This window comes from Pleurodeles waltl, chromosome 2_2, assembly GCF_031143425.1.
Source record: "Pleurodeles waltl isolate 20211129_DDA chromosome 2_2, aPleWal1.hap1.20221129, whole genome shotgun sequence".
NCBI classification, from domain to species: Eukaryota; Metazoa; Chordata; class Amphibia; order Caudata; family Salamandridae; genus Pleurodeles; species Pleurodeles waltl.
In genome coordinates, this window is record NC_090439.1 from 521,442,672 (window position 1) to 521,466,432 (window position 23,761).

The 23,761-nt window shown below is 41.1% G+C and overlaps 1 protein-coding gene across 8 annotated transcripts in view; it reads right to left on the reverse strand.

Annotated features, from left to right (window-relative positions):
- Nucleotides 1-8,208: 8,208 nt before the first annotated feature.
- The window catches only part of ZNF521 (zinc finger protein 521), a 711,353-nt gene continuing 695,800 nt past the window's right edge, over nucleotides 8,209-23,761 (reverse strand). For all 8 annotated transcript variants that reach the window (XM_069220047.1, XM_069220044.1, XM_069220042.1 and 5 more), the window contains one exon: nucleotides 8,209-9,028. In XM_069220047.1, the coding sequence (XP_069076148.1) occupies nucleotides 8,999-9,028 (30 nt within the window). In that variant the 3' untranslated portion in view covers nucleotides 8,209-8,998. The remainder of the gene's footprint in view (nucleotides 9,029-23,761) is intronic.

Consider the following 23,761-nt stretch of genomic DNA (forward strand, 5'->3'; position numbering starts at 1 on the left):
TCCAACTTGGCGGGATTGGTTGAATTCTGTAAGATAGTTCAGGGAACTAGATAATATGATTGAGCAAAGTAAGGATAATGCTGAATTTTGGAACTTGTTGCAAATGACTAAAGACTATTATGTCTGATGATTATGATCGGTTATGGTGTCAGACGCCTGCAATACGAGCTTGACTGACTGAAAAACGACCCTGATATAAGCATGAGGGGCAGGTGAGATCAAGAGGGTGCTTTATCAAAGTGATATGAGGACAAAAAAAAATGTCCCTTTGAAGTTGGGGTGACTTCAAAGAAGGGTCTTTGAAATGCACAAAAGTCCTTGCTTGCTAGCCCTGGCCCCAGACATTCAGTATGGGGTAATCAGCGCTTTGTGTGGGGACCAGCACTCCCTATTCAGATGTGTTAGTTCCGTCCACCCTTCCTGCCCAGAAAAGCCCATCAGAATGCAGATGAATTCCGAAGAGTGCTCAGACACACCTAACCTTCCTGTGTTTGTGGCTGCCTTGAGGGAATGCACAAAATGTAGCTGTTACCCATCCCAGACGTATTGGAGACAGGTTGTGGGAACACAGAGCTGTAAGAGCAGAGAAATGCCCACTTTCTAAAAGTGCCATTTCTAAAACAGTAATTTTAAATCCGACTTTACGAGTAAAGAGGCTCTATCATTTCCATTCCATTGACATGAAACATGATGCAAATACTCTTTCTGATCAGGAATGACAGCTCAAAAATAGATTAAGGAATTCCCAACGCTGGGGTATGAGAGGAGTAGGCCTCACTGTAGCGAAAAATGACTTTAGGAGTTCTTCACTACCAAGACAGAACTCAAAATTACACATCCTGCCTTTTATTTACATAGCACCCTGCCCTTGGCCTACCTAAGGCCTACCTTAGGAATGAATTATAATTTATAAAAATGGAGTTTAAGACTTGGCAAGGGGTTTGAAATGTCAAGTCAAAATGACAGTGAAACCTCTCACGTAGGCTCTGCAGTGGCAGGCCTGAGACATGTTAAAGGGCTACTTAAGTGGGTGGCAGAATCAGTGCTGCAGGCCCACTAGTAGCAGTTAACAGGCCCTGGGTACATGGTATACCACTTTACAAGGGGCTTAAATGTACATTAATTTAAATGTACATTAAATATGCCAATTGTGGATACATCAATGTTACCACGTTTACTGGAGAAGCACATGCATGTTAGCACTGGTCAGAGTTCTAAGGCCAATAAAAAAATACAGCAAAGATGTGAGGCACCCTAAGGCTGACAGGTGTAACATCACTTGTCTTTCTCCTCCTTTGTTAAGGGATGTCCAATGTTCCCATTCTGCATTGGCTCTTTCAAAGAACTGGACTCAGTAGTTTTCACAGACTCTGATTTAATTCGGTCAATTCGAGGAGGTACTGTGTGAAACTCCCTCCTCTCCATTATGCATTCACACAATCTCTGATCCATTTGTAATACCAACTCTATCAGCTTGGAAACTTCAGTAGGTCAATGAAGAGTTTGTGCTAATGCATCCTTCAATTCATCCTTTAATCCTCTATAGAATATAGCTGTTCATTTTGATTCCAGCCATTCAGTTTCTACCACCAATTTATTGAATTGAGCCAAATAGGAAATTAGGTCCCAATTTCCTTGTCTTAAATTGAATAGTTAATTAACGGCGACTTAAGATACTGATAGCCTATCAATAATCTGGAGAAATTCAGTCTTGAACCCTTCAGACTCCTGTTCTATTGGATCATTTCAGCTAAATAGAGGCATTGGCCAGGCTGCCATTTCACCATTCAGATACAAAATACAAAGGCTACGATGGGTTTGTTCTCTGCAAAGATTATTCGGTGTCATAGAAAATGAAGGGAACATTGTGTTAAAAATATCTAAGCCTTATGAAGGTCTCCACTAAAGTGTTCTGGTGAATCAAGGGTATGATAGGTGAAACAGTGTGAAGGAATTGGGTTGAGAGTTCTGTGACAAGTGTAGAGGTGACTTGAACCATTATCTTCAAGCACAGAGGAAAGACCTGGGGCTAACATATCTAATTTCAGAAGTAAATGTTGAGATTCCTGATGAGATATCTTTATTTTCTCTCTAAGGTTTGTATTCTCTTCTATTGTAACATTTAACTGCTCTTGCATGTTTTCTAAACTTGTCGCTAGATTTTTTAGATCTAACCCTTTGACCATGCTGCTCGATGAAAATAACTCTTTAGGCACTTCAGTCTGCCAAAGATCACTAACCTTGTTCCAGCTTTTTACAGGAGCAGATGAAAGTTCCTTCTTGCCCATGATGCGGACTCACATTAGAATTTACTCATCAACTATGCAAGCCCACATGAAGGGAAAGGTGTTTAGGGATAAACTAAAGATACTCCCTGTGATGTCAGGTAAGACGTCTACTGTGTCTTCTACCTACGACCACCTTCTGGATTCTTGGGTGTGGTAAATTTTCAGTACAACATGTCATCTAAAAAAAGTCAATAACACATTAACAATTTAGTTCTAAAATTCTATTTTCCTTAACAAACAGGAAATAATATTTTCATTCACTCTTTTCTCATTGAACTCAGTTTCTTACACATATATATCTCTTTACCTCTACCCTCTGAGGAATTTACCTTCGTTATTTGTATTTAAAGGTTTTGTCTTTTCAATTGTTTATCTCTTTTCTTATGTGTGGGAATTCACAGTTTCAGACCATAATTTGATAACCATTAATATATATCCTCTGGTTCTGTAATGTCCACAGCTTCTCTTTTGCCATTCCTTAAATTGAAAACTTTTAATGTAACTTTTTTTTCAAACTGACTTTCTTCAGTTTTTCTTATTTAAACTTTCAGTCTTTGTTCTTGACAAGAAGATGAATAAGCCTCCTAGTGCTTTGAACTTCTCTCAGTAAACAGAATGCCAACAGCGAAAGTCTCCAAGGCATTATGAAATAAAGAAAAATTGAAAGCTAGAAACACTATTTGTTAGAAATGGGGTCTTTAGTTGGCAGTCATGTTACCCCCTGTCCAAGCAAGGACCCTCACTCTAGTCAGAGTAAAGGAGAATCACCCTCAGTTAACCCACGCTCACCCCCTTGGTAGCTTGGCACAAGCAGGCAGGCTTGACTTCAGAGTCTAGGTATAAAGTATTTGTACCAACACACACAGTAACTCAGTGAAAACAATACAAAATGACACAACACAGGTTTAGAAAAATAGAAAATACTTATCTAAACAAGACCAAACTGACAAAAATCCAACACACACAAGTCAAGTTATTAATTTTAAAAGCAAAAGAGTCTTAAATCTTTTAGTAAACAGTAAAAACACTGTTAGCATTGAAAAATGCCTGGCTAGTGTCAAAATAACACGCACAGGCGAGTGTGCATCGAAAAAGGTTAGCGATGTGTCCATTTCTCACCCGCAAGCAACACCGTGCGTCGTTTCTCCTTCTCCGGTCAGGTTGGCATACATCGTTTTCCTCTCCACAGGAGAGCGATGTGTCGATCCAGGCAGCACTCGGGTCCGAGCAGGCATTGCGTCGTATTTCCGTGCCCAGCAAGGTTTGCGTCGAAAATCCTGCTGTGTGGTATCAGCAAAACCGCGCAATGTGGGTTGCGATGTTATCAGCCTCCGTCAGAGGGTGTTGCGCATAGTTTCTCCAGCTGTGTGTGTCGATCTTCTAGCCGCGATGCTGGTGGAGCATCGATTTCTGCTGCGAAGCCAGCGGCATGTCGTTTTTCAGCCGAATCTCAGAAGGTGAGTCGATATTTTCCCCGCACGGCGGTCTGTGTGTAGATTTTCAGTGTTGGTTGACAGCTTCACCTTCCAAGGCCCAAGGAACTGGATAGGGCCACACTTGGCAGGGCAGGAGTCTCAAAAGAGAGTCCAGGTGCTGGCAGGGGAAGTCTTTGATGGCCTTGAAACTTCAACAACAGGAGGCAAGCTCAGGACAAGCCCTTGGAGATTTCTTCACAAGCAGGAATGCATAACAAAGTCCAGTCTTTGCCCCCTTGCACAGGCAGAAGCAGCAACTGCAAGATAGCTCCACAAAGCACAGTCACAGGCAGGGCAGCACTTCTCCTCAGCTCTTCTCCAGGCAGAGGTTCCTCCTGCTTTCCAGCAGTAATCTAAAGTCTGTGGTTTTGGGCGCCCTTCTTATACCCATTTTGGCCTTTGAAGTAGGCCTACTTCAAAGGAAAGTCTCTCTTGTTTCTGAAATCCTGCCTTGCCCAGGCCAGGCCCCAGACAAACACCCAGGGGTAGGAGACTGCAGTGTGTGAGGGCAGGCACAGCCCTTTCAGGTGTAAGTGAGCACTCTTCCCTTCCCTCCTAGCACAGATGGCTCATCAGGGTATGCAGGCTACACCCCAGCTCCCTTTGTGTCACTGTCTAGAGAGAGCTGCAAACAGCCCAACTGTCAAACTGACCCAGACAGGGAACCCACAAACAGGCAGATTCACAGAATAGTTTAAGAAAGAAAATGCCCACTTTCTAAAAGTGGCATTTTCAAACACACAATCGCAAAACCAACTTTACTAAAAGATGTGTTTTTAAATTGTGAGCTCAGAGACCCCAAATGCAACATGTCTATCTGCGCCCAAAGGGAATCTACACTTTAATAATTTTTAAAGGCAGCCCCCATGTTAACCTATGAGAGGGATAGGCCTTGCAATAGTGAAAAACAAATTTGGCAGTTTTTCATTGTCAGGATATATAAAACACATTAGTATATGTCCTACCTTAAACATACACTGCACCCTGCCTATGTGGCTACCTGGGGCCTACCATAGAGGTGTCTTACATGTAAGAAAGGTGAAGGTTTATGCCTGGCAAGTGGATACACTTGCCAAGTTGAATTGGCAGTTAAAATCTGCACACACAGACACTGCAGTGGCAGGTCTGAGACATGTTTACAGGGCTACTAATGTGGGTGGGCACAACCAGTGCTGCAGGCCCACTAGTAGCATTTGATTACAGGGCCTGGGCACCTCTAGTGCACTGCACTAGGAACTTACCAGTAACTCAAATATGCCAATCATGGAAAGCCAATTACATACACATTTTATACAGGATCACTGGCACTTTAGCACTGGATAGCAGTGGTAAAATGCCCAGAGTAACAAAAACAGAGTCCAGCACACATCAACAACCTGGGAAACAGAGGCAAATAGTTAGGGGAGACCACGCCAAGGATGCCAAGTCTTACACTATTCTAAATGGGAAATGCCCCTGGTGTGTACATCCACTATTCTCCAAAAGGGGCGGTTGCTAAAAATGAGGAGTTTACTGCACTAATTCCTCTTCTGGGCAGATGCTAGGATGAGAAACTGCCCTCCTCAGGTGAAAGGCAGTTTAAGTGTGTGTTTCCATTAATGAGCCCATGCGATGCAGATTCTTCTGCTCGCAGCTCTATGTGATTAAACATTAAAGCGCTAAATCTTCTCTTATGTAGCGTGGACCCCATCTTGAATTAGCACAGCCGCTCCTTTGTCAGAAATGGGGAAATCAAGCTTTGATGATGGATTCTCCTTTACCCTCAATGTAAGGAAAGTGATTAATCCTGCAGGGATACATATTCATTTGTGCACAGGCTTGATCTTTTTGCCCTTGTACGAATGCTGGTTCCTCCAGGATTCTTGACAGAGATCTTCAGGGTACTGTCTACCTGGCCGCCATCTTGAGACCATAATTAGCTATTGCCACTATGTGTTTGTCATTATTTGGCACTGTCAACCTCCCCACTTGCAGCATTTTCCAATCCGTTTTGAATACAAATATTGGAATTGTTATGTATACTTGCTCTGGATGTGGAAACATTCATCTTGGCACTATGAGTAGTGGGAGTGTTATTTTTCTGTCAATAAAAAGAGTATTACCATTTGAACTTGTGCTAACATTAGCTTGCGTTTGCACTGCCCTCCATCTTGCTTCAGTGTCACAATATATCATGTGATGATTGTTGTTGATTTTGGTTCTAAACAAAACTCATTTCGTTTTTACTTGAATAAGCAAAAAGTGTTCTCAGAGAAATGTCCTCCTTGTGCTGAACAAATGACAGTTCTCACTGCCCCAGTCTATGTTAAAAATGTATCAGCTTAACAGTACAGCTAAGACTGTGATAAGGTTGAATCTCAATGTACCACTATGTTGAGAAAAACTTTGAATGTATGCTGTAGTAAGAAATAGTTTTTGCTAGAATATATACCCACAGAATACATGAATGTCTTCATCTAAAACCCTATATAACAGTTTAGATTCTGTTAGCAAGAGAGGCCCCCCTGTTCACCACCTTGGAAGGCTAATCTGTGCCAGATGTCATTAAGAACTCTACTGAGATCTTTGTACTTATGATGTACATGCTTTGGTGCTAAACTTGTTCATGGCACTTATTTGTATTTGCCTATGAATTCGTATATAAAGCATTTGAAAAGAGAATCCTTGTCATTCTTATGAGAATGTTTCAGCATCATTGCATGAGTTTTCTTTATTAAAAGAGAATTTCAGTCAGGGAGCACCACAGACCATTTCAGGGCTACATTGCTCTGGGAATTTAGTATAGATTTCCGCACCAAACGTTTAAGGAAGATTTTGGTGAGTATGTTTATTTTAGGCGCAGTTGCCTTAGTTTTGGAAAACTTCTGTGGTTGTTTTAATATCTTTACAGTTGCTGATTTTGTCAGTGAGAGGTCGCTTTTTCTTGTCATGGAGGTCATCGGTGCACTTTCAATACATGCGTAGTCACCTATGCCTCCTTAACAGGGACAGCTTTGAAAATTAAGCCCCTGTAGTGTTTTTCAGCAGGTCTGAGGAGACACTTGTTAATAAAACATGGAGGGGAGGTCAAAATATGTAGCTCACCTGGGCCTATAAGGTACATAAGGCCTGGTTTAGAATCTGGAGTACCTGTCCTTAAAACTTAGAGGTGTTTGCTGGTGCACTGGGAATCTATTGTCATGGCAAAAACCACCCATAATTGTGGTTCCTGTTAATGAGATAAAAGTTCAATGGATTGCTCCAGCAAACATGAGAGCTGTCTGCCAAAACTTGTTTTTGGTTCCGCCAAATCAAAATGCTAAAACAGTTTTTTGCTTTTGCAATAACAAAACGAATGACCCCTACACTATGGGGCATGGGGGTTATTTAAACATTTTTACTGCTCCTTACCACCAGGTCTTTAAAGTGGTAAGGGTTTGTAAAATCTGGCCATCTGACCGCACTCTAAATCAGGTGGGTGGTCGAATGGTCAAACCTCTGACTGCCATTACTCTGTCGAGCCACCGGAGCAGTAAGTCAGCAACGGAGTCTGAGTAGCCTCCATCGCTGACATATTGATAGTCCACCCAACTGAAAATAAAGTGGGTAGACCTTTAGTTTGGCAGCGAGATTATTCTGTTACCATTGCAAAGTGTACCCTTTCCACCTAATTCTAAAGAAGCCCCATAGAGAATGCACAAGATGTCATAGGTTGTCTGATATACCTTCTTGTGATGACAGTGTGATCAGTTTGCATGTGCCTGTGTGCATGCATGTACGTACTGAACTGCTGCACATTTTTCCTACTCAATTGTGGGAGAGTGGGAAAGAAGGAAGGAGATCAGTTTTCCAACTTCCTCTCCCTCCTCGACTGGTAGATTCTCTGACCCAAACACACTTCTGGGCATGTTACTCCGATAACATCATACATTTGTATCATTTAAGTAAAGCAATGCAAATAATTAACAGTATTATAGTTTGTCACGTTTTTGTGTAATCTCCTCTCGGTTTTCATACATTCTGTGCCACAAACTGAATTTGAAGGGTACTGGTGCAAAACTACTACTGTATACCTGCACTACTGGCTTCTACAGAAGAAAACATTTAGCACTGCTTAGCTTTGGATTTAATTTGCATTAGGTAAGTGAAATATTCCAAAACAACGAATGCCACTGGTCTTGTGTACACCACAGCCTTTTACTTCAAGTAGAAGTTCTGTACTAGTACACTTTTGAGGATTGACGTGCATTGTGTTAGCAGGCACTTCACAAAATATGGACTAGTGCAGACAATATAAAACTCAAGGCCCATGTTAGCAAGTATTGCTTAATCAGTGGTGTAACGCACAGCAGAAGAATCTTCACCTCTGTGATATTCTCTCCACATGAGTCTCACGCATGAGGATGTCAAATACAATATTTTATCATTTAGAAAGTGAAAAAAGATGAGTGAACCACAGACATACATAATGGTAAATTGAATTTATTTCCTCTTGGAAAACAATTCCAGTAATCTCCAGGTTCAGACCACAGAGTAAACATTTATAACAGTAACATACAGGTTAGTTCAACTGATTCAATAGTTTGGCGTCTGTGAAATCATTAAGGAAAAGTGTGAACACTCATAGATTCAAATGGTTTCTTTCCAGAAGAGAAAAAACGGTTTTGGACAATCTACATAAACACTATTGCATATATGATAATGTTATCTGTCCTATCGCAAGGCTTGAAATATGTGTATCAGGGCCTTGATCGTGGTGAGACACAATTCTGGAGAGAGTCTCTTCTCTTTTGTATGGATCTTATGCAAAGTTTACAAAAAAAGTCTTGAATTTATCCATAAGAATATCAAAGGACAAAGTCTAGACAAGAGGAAATTGAGGAGGAATGCAAAATATAGCTGCAATTAAATTAGCTTTTTTAAAACTTTCCTCCTGGAGAAAATAACACTTTATTTAAGCCTTTTTCCCTCATGTTTTGAACTTGATTGAATAAGGCCCAAGTCCGCTGTCTTTATAAGACGTTTCTTAGTATTGGAAAACGTAATACATGTGCAACACTTTATATACAGGAATCTATCCGGTGCTCAAACGCCCAAACACAGGAACATCCAACATTTTTGATAATACAAGGTTTATGGTACAATACAATGATTCTGAATAATATACATAAACAACAAAATTTCCGTGCAAAGAGTTTAACATGATGTCTTTTCTTGTGCCGCGATGCTTTCTTCAGAAGAAAATGGGGCCTTGCACTAACTGCTGTGTTGGGACATTGCGTGATTCTGTAATGACAAAAGGCAGTCTTAGTATTACATAAACATAAACATGCTCAATGTCACAGGCGTTACATTCCTTTAGTGACTACATTTTGATAAGATACAATAGTTCATTTCCAAGGAAGGGTACCACTTAAGCTCGTGGTAGGCAATTGAAATTTGTAAGCACACTGACTGTATGATAGTTCTGGTCACATTGTGGAAATGTGATTCCTTAACTGAACAGGAAAGGTACTATTCAATTTAACAAATGCCTATTCTTGTGCTTTTTATTCATTTGTTTTCGCATAGCTTCATTGCAAGTAGAGCACACTTCCAGCAGTAAAAGAGATAACTACACAGTGCAGTGTTTTGATTTGTGGATGTGAAGGAGGGAGTACTTCATGTAGGCTTATAATACCTTGAATGTAGCGCTTCATGAATTATTCTGAAGGGCTGTGCTGAGGAAGGTTCGTTTGAAGAGGCATTTTTCCACTACTAATGCTTCATTCAGTAAATCATTGATTAGTGGAGGGTGAGCTATTCTGAAGGCTTACTTTAATGTAGCAATTGTACGTTATCTAACAGCATTACCAAAACGTGGCAGTTTCTGTCTCATTTTAGTTCCTGATTCACCTTCTCATGGGTACATTTTTTATGTTTTGTCATATCAGTTCCTTTATAAAAAAAAAGTCTAATCATTTTATTTAATATATAAAGTCAAAGAGTTAAGAAGGTACTCAGTTTCTACACCTCAGATCAGTGCTTATCATGGACTGCACAGGGTCTATAAACGGGGACTTTTATTTCTGTAGGTAGCAAAATTTATAGTTTGATATAATATGGGAAATGAGTCTGGGTCTCAACTTGGCTCACCTTGCATGGATTTTGCATGTATGTGTAGAAGTACACCCGACTCACAAAATCACCCAAATCAAGCCCCATTTCAAGTGGATGTTATTTTGATTGCCATTCAAGGGAAAGATTAGGGAACATTCAGACTTGAAAAGCTGTTTTCGGTCTTTCCCTCATAAGCAAGCAGCACCTCAAAGTAAAGTGAAAAGGGGCTGGAGAGAGTGACACTAGTGATAGATGAGGAAGATATGGGGTAAATGTGCAACAATGGGAGGGAGTAATTCTTCCCAGTTCCAATTCTCTATTTCCTACCAAGTGTGCACAAAAAAAAAAAACCTTTCTATTTTTAAAGCTTAGTGCAGGTGTGGGTTTCACAAAAAAGTAATGGAGAAGGGCGCCTACAGAAGTTTAAAAATGATTGGCCCCTGAAATTACAAAGGATTTAGGGAAAATGTTTGCAATTTCATATTAGTGCAGTAGGGGTGAGGTTCATAAAGATTTTTGTGAGAATCGGCAGTGGCGTAACAAAGACCCCTGCAGCTCCCGTGGGGAGGGCTCCCCTTGCGCTCTAGGCCCCCCCCCCACATCACCTGGCCTAAGTAAGCCCGGAGAGGGGCCCCCTCCATGTTCTTTGCAGTGGGGGACCTCCAGTATCCTTATGCCACTGAGAATCGCTGCAGCTTACTGCTTAAATACCCTTGAATTTCCAGGAGCAAGTCACTGTATAAACCAGACCCTAAAACTTTACGAAATATATCTTCTTATTACCTAATATTTTGGTCAATGAAAGAAGGCTTGCATTCAGACGATTTAAGAATTTAATATTTCTGCAAATGACCTTGTAAGTCTACATGGTATAGTATCTACACTGTGAACTGTAGAAGGGAAAGATCGATTTGCACTCCAAGATTTCTCACTTTCCCATGAATTGTTTGATCTAGTGAAAATCACCATTCCACTCTGTGCCTCACGTGTGCTACCTGACTACTTGACAAACATTTTAAAATGGAGCCCCAACATTTTTTAAATGGAGCCCAAACTAAATATTTCCAGCTTATCTTTGAGCACTTAGAGTTGGGAATTACTTAATGATGGAAAAGTTGCATAAACTGAGAGTATGGTTGACATATAAAATAAACCTGGAACTTAACGTAAATACTTCTGCAGAAGACCGAAGAAAATGTATGAGCGATCTCTACCTTATAACAGTTGCTCACAAATGAGTGATATCAGAGTAAACAATGTACAATGCATTAGTAACATTCCAAATTTTACCTGAAAAAACTTGCATTTAAAAATAATTGTACTTTTTATTGTAAACTATGCAAGGAAATAGTGCAGGGTAAAAGGAAAATGCAGGAAAGAGGTAACGGTGAAAGAAATTGATTAGTAAATGTAATTTTATGATGTATGTAGCCAATACTATGAACCATGAGATGGCACCATAGAAACATACTGTATTACACCATTTACCATTAGATAATTTTTTATATCTCATGTTGATTTACTGCAATTAGCATGAACGTTGAAATAGGGTGATATTTAGTGCAAAGCAATCAGTGAAATACAGGAGTATGCAGTTTCCATGTAAGAAATTTATGATAATTTAAAGGTCATAACTCTCTAGGTTTGTTTAATGGGCACAAGCAAATAAGTAACAAGCATTTGCAATACAATAGGTCTCGCATTTGATAGAGTTAAAGCTATTGGTGATGTGTATGCATAACTGGACTTTTCTTGCCACATATATTGGTTAACCCTGCCCCATAATTTGGCACTCTTTGCCACATGATTCCAGTGGCCCTGCATATAACTAAAGGGCTAGCATCTGAAATATTATTTCAAACGAGGATCTTCAAACACAAACTACTCCCAGCTGTAAAACAAAAGTTCAAGCCATAACGGAGCCCACAGTGTAGATTACAGCATGTTGAGAGAGCAGCACAGGTGCGCTGCTAGGTTTGATGTCAAAAGAACGGACTGAAGAATACACAGAAAGGTAAGAAACCAGCCTCGTAAATTCACAAATACTGTCTGGACAAGCATTCAGTAGTGCTTCATGAGGGGGTTTGGAGGTCTGCTGTTCACAGTGCTTTTGCTGTTCCCCGACTTAATACTTTAAATGGGCAGGTACTGAACAATACTAAATACACCTGTACTTCCTTAATATGAAACGGAGAGTATCTGCCCTTTGTCACAGTTAATGAAGTGAAAATCTCAGCAGTGATTTAGAAATTGTTGAATTGTCAGAGATATGCCTAAAGGAAAGGCTATTAAAATGTCTTTAAAAAATCTTTATAGAGTTTTGAAATGTGATTTTGGGAGTAGCAAAGGAAGTAACACATTCAGCCAGTCTTGCTGTTTGCGAAATTCCACTTGGCATTCTGGGACGTGTAGTTTTGAATTTAGCATTCTTAGTACCGGGTTGGATTGGATAATAACCGAAACGAGTTGCTCTTTTTTAGATTACTAATACCACCATGCATAGATGTTCAAAAATGTTTGTATTGTAAAATATTGCTATAGACATACCACATATAAAGCATAAGGTATATATTCCAAAAGTTTGGGAATCTACAAAATATTTTTGCAGAATTCACATAACAATCCTATTAATGGCCCGGCTCGTGCTCCTAGAGACCAGTCAAATCACTGGCTCGGCTGTCCCCTTGAATTATATGAGTTGCCTTACTCTAACGGCAAATTCTCCATTTGAAGCACCTTATACTCAAAAGAACAAGCATGCTGGAGTGATGACCAAGAACGGATAATAACGAAAACTCTCACTTACTGCCTCTCCAAAATATAATATGAGCATTACAAGTGCAGGGATAGGGTTGAACATATGCTCTGTTTTGCTTTTGACGAAGGATTCAAAAAGACGTCTGAAACTATGTATTTTCTCTTCAGATGCCATCAGAACTTATGCATATGAAGGGGGATGCAAGAAAAGTAGAATTGCTGGTTTTGCAGGAGCGCCAGAAAAATGGGCAGCGGTGGGAAACATTAACGTAATATCAAGAACTAAACACGTAACCGCCCTTGCAATAATAAGCAACTGAAGTGTACCATGCATGCTCAAAGCATTAGACACGCCACATAATTCAATATACTTAAACTACCAATCAGTGCTCAATTTGTGCTTGTTGTTTCCACTGCAGCGCACCAGCATTTATTTTTCAGAGCTGGCACTTATTTTTCTGCCTTAAGCATTTACTGCAAGCAAAAGTCACATATGGGAAAGATGGAGGAAGAGAAAAACGAAAAAGCGCCACAAAAGGAGAAGGCAGAAAGCTGCAAGAGTGAGCTGAAGGGGCAGGGAGTTGCTGTAAATGGATTGAAGAGGCCCGAGATGGCTTCAGGATTACGCTGCCTCAGTATTACATGTTCACACAATGAATTGCAGTAGCCTCATGTTTAAGAGGACGGTTTTGGGCACCGGCACATATTTATTTACAAATTAAGCACTGCTACCAATGCTCAAATAACTGTACTTAGTGAGCATGAGAACATTTTGCAGTATGGTTATGTTCTCCATGCTTTTTGACACAACAGCACAGGTATAGTTGTCAAAACACTGACACTGAAAATCGCCTTAAAACGAAGCACTTGGCCCACTCCCATGAGCTCATATTAAATGAAACTTGGAATCCTCTTCAGCCACAGATTGGCTAGACGTCAACAGATGTCCTCTTTCCCCAATACCCCCAATCGAGTTCGCGTTGTATGAAACTTCAAAGCACCATGGGTGCCATGGAGCAATAAGGGGTGAGACAAAAGAAAAAAGTAGTTTGCCCACACTAAAGTATACGCCGATTGTGCAATAATCCATGTAACAGGGTCAGTCTGCAAGGCATAACAAAACAGCCTCAAGGCAGAGCAAACATAAAGCATTTACCAATGACATCAAGGAATTTTTGAAAGGCAAGTCCAAGGATAAATGAAAGTGCTGGGCGTGGTTAAAGTCCACAGAATAAATTACAACTTGTCAAAAAGCAGTGCTTGTGCGTGGTTATGCCTGTCCTAAAAAATAATGGGTAAGTATCAAGCCATCGTATCTCATCGGAGAAACATTGCAAACCTACCACAACCTTTCTGCCCTCCACCAGAAGGTGAATGGCAATGCCAACTTCCATCGTAGCATGTAAACAGAACCACTAACATACCACCCATCTCTACAGTGAGCACTGTGAAGCCCTTCATCATAAAAACAGTATGGGAAAACATCAAGAGAAAATGGAAGCAGATACCATAGCAATTCCTTGAGGCTGCTCTAGGAGTCTGGTTCAGTAGCTTATATTGCTCTGTTAAAGCAGAAAATAGGAAACATCTCCTCAGTGGTAGCAAGCCCAAACACCAGTAGAATGAAGTTAATAAACATCTCCCACATTTTCCAGTACTATCAAACTGTCTGTGCTGAAACCACAAGTCCTTAGTGCTTCCAGGGCCAAACTCTCGAGTGCTTCCTATCAATGGGTGCTGCCATATACATTTGTGGAAGTGATCATGATATCAAAATGGAAATAAGACATTTCTTGTTCGGATGAGTCACCTTCCAGATGTGAGAGAGATGAACAGCGATCTTACAAGAAATAATTTCTTTCCCATACAATTGCCTCTTACACAGAGTTTTCTCATACAGAGTTTAATGGCCTTTGGTGTTACCTTTCCTTTCTCTTTTTCTGTACATGTTTGGGACCTGCAATGTCTCCTTTTGTGGCTTCTTTTTGAAGTCATGGACTATTTTAATATCATTTTTCTAGACTTTGTTCTTCTGGATTCACTTTATCTAATTTGATGGATCAACTATGCCAAAACCATTTAAGTACATTAAAACAGAACAAATGTCGAATATGTAAGGCAAGGCAAAATGTACCTGATTTAGTACAGGAATGTCAAAAAATCTGGAAGACAAGTTCACTTGAGAATATTGTAAATAAGGAGTAAGAAAGTACACCTTAATTTCATCAACGGTTATTCTGTTATTAGAGACAGTATGCAAGCCAAAGGAGGGGGTGGTACTGCTTCTGTGGCAATAAGCAGAGCACGCCCAAAGGCCATATCTCACAAAATAAAATTGCCCTAACTCTTTAAACACTATGGGCCTCATTATGACCCTGGCGGTACAGAACCGCCAGGGTCAACGGGGGCGGGAGCACCGCCGACAGACTGGCGGTGCTCCCTTGGGCATTCCGACCGCGGCGGTAACGCCGCGGTCGGACCGGGACAACTGGCGGTCTCCCGCCAGTTTCCCGCTGCCCAAATGAATCCTCCAAGGCGGCGCAGCATGCTGCGCCGCCTTGGGGATTCTGACACCCCCTACCGCCATCCTGTTCCTCGCGGTTCGCCCACCAGGAACAGGATGGCGGTAGGGGGTGTCGCGGGGCCCCTGGGGGCCCCTGCAGTGCCCATGCCCCGCTAGTATTTCACTGTCTGCATAGCAGACAGTGAAATACGCGACGGGTGCAGTAGCACCCGTCGCACCTTCCCACTCCGCCGGCTCGATTACGAGCCGGCTTCATCGTGGGAAGGTTGTTTTCCCCTGGGCTGGCGGGCGGCCTTTTGGCGGCCGCCCGCCAGCCCAGGGGAAAACTTGGAATACCCTCCGCGGTCTCTGGACCGCGGAGCGGTATTTTGGAGGGGGGAAGTCTGGCGGGCGGCCTCCGCCGCCCGCCAGACTTAGAATGAGGGCCTATGTCTGAGCCTGCAAAGTAATGTGTGAGGAACCTGTGAGAAGGATGGACCCTGGGGTGAGCTGGTGGCATAAGCACAGCGTTCGGTTGAGCTAGGATGGAGTGGCTGTAGAGTGGGCAGGGAGGGGATCTAGTGGTTATCTGGCAGTGAGTTGGCTGATCCTTTACGGGCACTATGTCCTCCTTTGAAACTAAAGGCCAGATGATCTGAGTCACATATGGGCCAGGTGTGTGGGGACTTACACAACCTTTCCTCAGATTATTATAATTGTAATTCTATTTATATAGCACTTATTACCCCTGATGCAGTGTTGAAATGATTTCAGGTGCGCAGCATGCTACTCCAGAATCCAAAGGTGGATTAGCAGTGTATTAGAAGTGTGAAATATAAATTGTTATTTGGAGTGGTAGACATGTGAGTGTGTTAGGTGGATGGATAGGATAGAGGATAGACAGAGGAGGGAAGGGTTTGGAAAGAGTTGTTTGGGATTTTATAGTTAAAATGTCTGAGTGCTTTCTCCAATGACCTTCTACTGCGTGTGCTGTAGAAGGCTGCACTCACTCTAGTCCATTGCAAAAGGATTGCTTTGGGCCCTTCCTGCTTTAAGAGGAGTATGGTCTAAAATACTCTTACATGTTTACAGTGTGCACTGCCATTATGCTATAATACTCATTCATAAAAGGAAGCTACTTGACCATAAACTTTATTCATGTGTCACCCTCCTTTTGGTCCCACTTCATTTCAGGACACATGGGCATTTTCTGCGGGAACACCTATTCATTGTAGAACCAGCCTATGACCCTGGTCTCCGGGCCTCATGATGCATTGTTTTACTGCATGTATTCAGGGGTGGAACCTGTTTGGGAAAGGTTTCCATGATAATAGGAGTCAGAATATAAATTGCCTCTAAAGTTTTCAATGTTTTTTATCCATGCCAGGCATAGCACCTCACTTTCTTCTCCTCCTCGTTTGCATCTTTGTCGAATATCAGAACCATCCATCCCATGCATTAGTAAAGTGAAAATATCAACTAATTTATGTCCCCACATTCTAATGGTATTTGGCACACTAAGGAGTAGAGGTAGGATAGCAGTGGGGCAGTTGTGATTGGGGCTAGCTAATTTTTATGGCTTGGATATGACCACCAGTTGTAAGGGTGGTGCCTAGTGGTGTTGTGCCAACTGCAGCTACTAGATTGGATGTGCGAGGCAAGGTACCTAAAATGTGGTTGCTCAGGGGGTATTTTGTAGCTCATGAGGTGGTGGGACCAAGGATTTGGATTATCAATGGGTGAGTGCTTGTGGAAATACATATATTGCCCATCTATTTTGATAGCAACATATTTTCAGGTGTAGGGTAGGGCTAGCTGCCCAGCTTGTTCACCTACCTGAGTAATAGAAGCGATTGATGAGGAAGGGAGTGCTGTCATTACAGTTACTCTATTCTCTGTGCACAGAGTTGATTTCTCTTATGGAGGTTATTTGCTTTGGCATGTTTCCTACCTCTCTTTTCTCTTTTACTGTATTTCTTTAGGACCTGTAGTTTCTCCAGTTTGTTTGTTCAAGAAATAGACTACTCCAATATGATTTTTCTAGATGTTTGTTCTTTTGGCTGCAGCCTATTTATTTTATTTTGCCTTTTGAATTTGTTTTAATAAGTGTTGAGTATTCCAAAGCTGTCTAAGCACTTTAGCAAAAAAACAAACACAGAAAATGTTTAAAAATCCACAATGCATCTGACTTAATATAGCAAACTTAAAACCTTTGAAAAGAAGGAGTAAAAAAGTGCACTTAAATGTTGCCATTTGTTAGCCTGTTATCAAGGTTGGTCTTGAAATCTAAAGGTGTGTAAGACTGCTCCTGTGGAGATAAACAAAACACACATTTTTACAAAAAGCCTGGAATTCTGACATGAAACTGCTTTAATTAGCAAGGATTTTTCACTACTCAAAATGACTACCGTAGTTGCTATATGTGCCCGCAATGCTGGGGAGGAGACCAAATAGATTATTGAGCCAATTTTACACCTCTCCAGAGGTAATGAAAAGAGTGATCAAAGAATTATTCTCACTTAATCATATTGCATGCACATTGCTTTTAGACAAGGGAGAATGTGATTCATTTGTCTGACAGACCTTGCTCAATACAAAAGGGCCAACACAGTGTGGACAAAAAAGCAGTTTCCTTTAATAGATCCGGCGTCTCTAACAATCATCAACAGTAGGAGTTTGTTAATGTAGCTTTGTATGATGATATCTGCTTAGGTTTTGATGTGTAGTGATCCAATTACTGAATTGACCCTTTAATACTGACAAAATAGAGCTCACAAGCCTCTGCTATCTTTTCTGTGCAGAGCTCTCCATCATGGTGGAGGAGAACTCGGCACACATATATATTACTCTGGTGACGACAGCACTAGAGTAGCTATAGTCAGGTTAGAATTTCCTTTGAAAGGGTATTTTTTGCTTCTTCAAAAACTTTAGTGCAATTTGACAAATCTGCACAAAAACTTTCCAGAAAAGGTTCAGCCCGTTTGACTCCTTCGTGAAAGGTTTTGTGCTGATCCATTGCATGGGGACCAAGGAAAAGTGTGGGGTTCAAAACTTTGATATCCCATTTTAACTCCCATAGCTCTCCAATGCAGAACAAAACAACTGAACACAAATACACAGAATTTGGCAGAAAGTTTGAATTTTACTCAGAAAGTATGCTTTTCCTTATATGGTGTCAATCAGTTGAGTAGTTTTTGAGAAAATAGCAATGAGAAAGGTGCTCAGGTAGGCATGAATGGGTTACCCACCAGGAAAAGTTAGTGACGTCAGTGTCATTGGTGTTCAGATATGTTTTGATTGGTCAATTTAGAGGAGATTAACCAATCCTGATTATCTGGCATGAACAATATTTTGTGGCATCCAGTACAGGGCTCAAGGACATGCTCCCTGCCTCCTGAAAATGAATTAAACAAAACATATTAGGGTCAGGGTGACCCCCTGCGCCCCAAGGACATGTGGAGGGGGGATTCCCAAGGGAACACCCCTTTGACTGGCTGGCCACAACATGAACAATATGTTGTGGCAGTCAGTAAAGGATGCAGGGACATGGTCCCCATTAAGATGCATTGCAGTGAAATCCTGTTTTTGATGGTCACAAAAAGAAACACGTATGAGGGGTGATAACAGATTTTAGTCACAATATAAATTGTTTGTTGATGGTACCACACTCTTTTAGAGATCGCCATATGCTCCAAGGTGAATATACTCTGCTGTGACTTGATGAACCATATTTGAGAAAAACAGTTTTCTCTAATTATTTTTTCATAGACATTAGGGAATGTGCTCTAGAACTTAAAACACATTTTCTGTATGTTCACAATGTCTTCCTCAGAAGACAGAGGGCCTGATTCAACTTCAGATGGATGCAGTATCATCATCACCAAGTTTGTTTATTTTGGGTGCACGCCCATAAAACACAAACATCATAAAAGTACATCACATAATTAAAAAAGTATTATTTAATTAATATTCTCACTAAAAATATACAGGAATAAAACATGTATTCCAGGGTCAAATAGCAAAAAACTAAATAAATATAGCAGCAATGACATTTTCATAAAAGCAGTTATATAATTTTCAAAACATAGCACCGAGCACTTCCCTGAAATTATGATAATATATAAAAGCCAAGAGGAAATACAAAAAAGTGGTGGATACAGTTTTTTTAGATTACTCCAGACTTTTTCCTGTGGAACCATATTGCATAAAAATATCGACAGCTCCGAAATACTAAAACCTGACTTGATTCAGACTGCAAGATATGATAAGCCTCACTTTATTGTCTCACTCCAGTGGAGATGCAAGAGGATTTGAGCTAACTCCGCCTAGGCCTGTCGTACTTAGGGCAAAATAATAACTCATGTTCAACATCCTCGCTTACATGGTTACAGAACACACATGGTGAGATTTCCAGTTTTTTATAAATGTATTGAATAACAGTGTACCAAACCTAAAACTTATGAATAGAAGGCAAGCTAAGGGTGGTTAAATAAAGTCTAAATACATATCTTTTGCAGAAGTGGGCTTGAAAGATAAAAAATCTTCCTCCAGACCCTCAGTTTTGGCCTTCCAATGATTCTCAATAGCGTTTCCATTTTAAAAGGCAGCTTTGACGCTGCCCTTAGCACCAGCATCACTTGTAGATGGATTACTTCAGTCCTCACACAGGCCTAAGTCGTTAAGATGGAAGTTGACAAACTCAAACCAGGGTGGAAGCTGCGCTTTGCCCAGGCTCAAAACTACATCCACTGTCAATCTATATTGATCTAGCTGTGGGGGAGACCACAGCCTGACCCAATATAGAAGGGGTTTCAGCAACGCCAAATCTCCCACCCTTTTAAGGCCTGTATTGAAACAAAGCAGTAGCATAGATGTGCTCTGCAGTAGGGTAATAAGAATCTAAAAAAAAAAATTATTTCATGGTCACGCCTTTAGTATTTGCAATCCCCCACACTTCTGACCCACATAGCGCTGCAGCCTGAGCTTTTGCCTTATAAACTTCAATGGCAGAGTATACCGATTTGGGGGAAGTTGCCTTGAACCTCTTAGTAATTGCTGAATCAGAGTGTAACAACACTAATTCACTTTTCTCAATATGTGATTTCCAGATTCTGCTCTTATCAATTCTGATCCCCAGATAATCACAATTTCCTACTATTTGCTGGGGCATTAAGAAATTCCCTCTGAAGGTTCTGTGTGGCTTAGAAATCATAATCTTGTTTTTTGTGGTATTCACCTCCAAACCATGGGTATCACAAAACGTATTAAATTTGTTAAAGAGGTTTTGAAGTCCAGGTGGGGTTGAAGAGAGCTAAAGGGTATCGTCAGCAAAAAGCACTGACGGCATAGAGCAGCCAACTAGCTTTGGGTAATCATGAATACATTTGCCTATGAATTTAACAACATCGTTTATGTACAGTGAGAAGAGTACTGGCACGAGTGCACATACTTGTTGCAACCCTCACAGCACAGGTATATGAAAAGTTAAGTCACCGCCCAACCTCCGCTTGACCTGTGGTAAAGGTATTGTCATATAATCTAATAAATATGTCCAGCAAAGCATGGCCTAATAACAGCTAAAGCAGACTAGAGGTGCTGCAAAAGGACTAAATCAGAGGTTGACTGAAGGTCCACAAGTGCAAAATATAGGTGGTTCCTAGAGAGCCTGAAATATTTTGCCACAGTAACATCAAAACGGAAGATGTGATCTATTGTGCTCACCTTGGAGCAAAACCAAGCCTGTAAGTGAGACAGGATAGAGGTGTTGTCAATCCAGTTGTGTAATCTAACTTGGATCTGGTGACAGAAAACCTTCTGAAGGTTATCTATGAGGCTGACAGGCCAATAATTATTTGGGGTTTCTCTATGTTTTTTGTTGTTGACTGGGATGATCTCAGCATTGTCCAAGACTCTGGGACTTTCCTACCTGTCAGTATCCTGTTTGAAGATACATTCATATATGGGCCCCATACAGAAGTTTCAGATCGAAACAAGTCGCTGGGAACACTATCAGGGTCAAGTGCCTTCCAAGGGGCATACCCTGAATAGCTCCTAGGCTTTCTTGGAGGGTAAAGCAAGTTGGGGTGGTTACAATAACACTCTTCAGGTCTAACATTTTTGTCACAGGTAGATCCAACCCTGTATTAGATTGAGCATAAATTGCAGTAAAATGATCCACCCACTGTTGTGGTTGAGTTGTTAATTCTATACAGCTTTGTGATCTAGGGCAGCCACGTGCCATAATGTCTGAAAATCTTTGTTTTTTGATGCCTCATCTAAAGCTAGCCAATTAGAATACATCCAGCTGTGTTTGGTGGTTGTAAAGATCTGCTTGAAGTTGATACGAGCAGCATAGATTTCCTCATGGGCTCCTTTTTGACAGCTTCGATTATTTGGCCTTTTGCCTTATGCACTCCTTGCAGTACCATGAAGTACCATGTGGGAGACTGCAGAAAAGGGACTCTTTTACTGTGATGGTCCAGCAGTAAGGATATATCACCTGGATGATCATTAAATGGTTTGAGAGTGTCATTAAAAACATCAATAATACCAGTTAGAGCTTCGATATCGAGACACAATTTAGACCATTTGATCGATTGTATATTGTTGCCCAAATTTACAATTATCACGGATTTGTCACGTGGGGCAGGAGAATTTCTCAGAATAAGGCCACCCAATGTAAGCCTCAGTGTGTTGTGGTCAATGTCTCTCTAAGTAAGGAAGTCCCCAGCCAAATGCCATAGGTAAAAATCTAGGAAGATATAATCGATTTTACTCTGTATATGGCCACGGGCAAATGTATGAGCAAACTTTATATCAGAAAAGAACATCCCATTACATGCATGCATGCCATAATTCAATTTTAGTGACTAAAGCTGTGTAGCTACTGCTATCCAGGATAACAAAGGTTTGCTCTCTAATAGGGGTATACCTCTAGCTTCATCTTCTTGACCAATGACTGAGGCTAAGCCATAAAGGAGAACAAAAGTGGTATTTATATCACAACCAATTATGAGTGGAGAACTATCTACTCTCATATCAAGATGATGAGCAAGTGAGTGTAGTGTAGGGGATTACTTGTTACATGGTACAGAGTGGTTGTAAACATCATAAAGGTCTACCCTACCACCATTTCTACCCCTTAGGTGGAATCCTAAAAATCTTATTATTATTGATTTCCAGCTTTCTTAAGGTTAGGTCTGGTGTATTTTTGACCTGTACTATGAGACCATAAGATGGGTGCCTGGCTTCACCGGGTACTGCTTCAATACTGAAGTTAGAGTAGCCCAGCCCAAAGAAGTTTTCTACAGCCTCTGTTTCTTGCAAAATTATTATATCATGTAAATTGGGGAAGGCTCCCCACACGGGATCCAGGATTTTCCCCATCAAACCTGCAATATTCCATGACAGTAACAAGAAAGGGAGCTCAGGTTCATTTGGCGTTTTGCCGATCTCCGTAGGGAGTAGCCGCAATAGGTGAAATTAGCAGGACATTGATGATCAAGGGGACTAGTGCACGCAGCAATGGGCTCAGTAATAGTGTAAGTCGAAATCAGGAATACTGGATCATGCACTGTTAGCGTCATATTTTTCTCTAGGTGAGCACCCTCACCACCCTTTCTGTCTCCATCACATTCATTTATTCCCTGAGAAATGAATCTTGGGCTGACTCTAAATGAACATTATCACTCACAAAACATCAGTCTAGACTTGGGAGATCTGAAAGTGGCTGAAATTATTATAAACTGGAACAGTAGGTTTGCACCACTCTGCTGTCTGATCTTGGAGAAGGCCTCTTCCCTCCTTTATTTTTGAATCAGGGGGTATGAGATGGTTGTAGAAGCACACCAAGGAACAATAATAATGCCAGTGTCAACACCCTTCTGGTGTAGCCTGATGCCAAAGTAGATTAATCACTGAGCGAGGCTTCGGCTTTTTACAATTCACTACAATACAGTCACTACTCTTGCACTTGGCTGAAGGGCCAACTCAACCAACTCTTCTTACAAACAAAATGCCCTTAAATTCATTAATGCCAAAGTCTGTATTTCAGGATAGCCAATAGCAGACTTTATTTTTCAGCTTTGAGGGTGGATTCTTCTTTGGTCGATCTTTAGTGCTAAGCATCAGTCAATATGGCCACATAGGGGCAACAATCAGGAGGGAAATGGAGGTTAGACTGTTTAGGGAAGTATTGCAGCTTGATTGGAGCCTTAATTGGTTCACCAGTTTAAGTTCTGTTACCCCAAAACATGTGCACGCACTGATACCCCCTATCCTTAGCAAAGGAACCCCCTATATAAGTAGTAAGAGGGGTAGTGATGCGGGACAGAATGAGGGTTGACCAGCCTGCAATTATTCATGGGTTGAGGAAGGAGTTAAGACGTATGACATAATATCAGCCCGTGCAGGGTCTTGAACAAAAATCCATTGATCTTTCAAATTATCATGTGGCTTCAGGAGCTGAGATTCAGAGGCTTCCAATTTACTTAAGCCTGTTTAAAATTGGAGAAAGACTCACAGTCAACATATGCTGAAATTTACCAAAAATAATATCCTGATCTAGGTTGGGTGCAGGATCTGAGCCGCCAGTGTTGGATGTTTTAGCTAAATTGGGTGGTGATAATGGAACAAGCTTGCTGCCCATGGCACTATCCAAC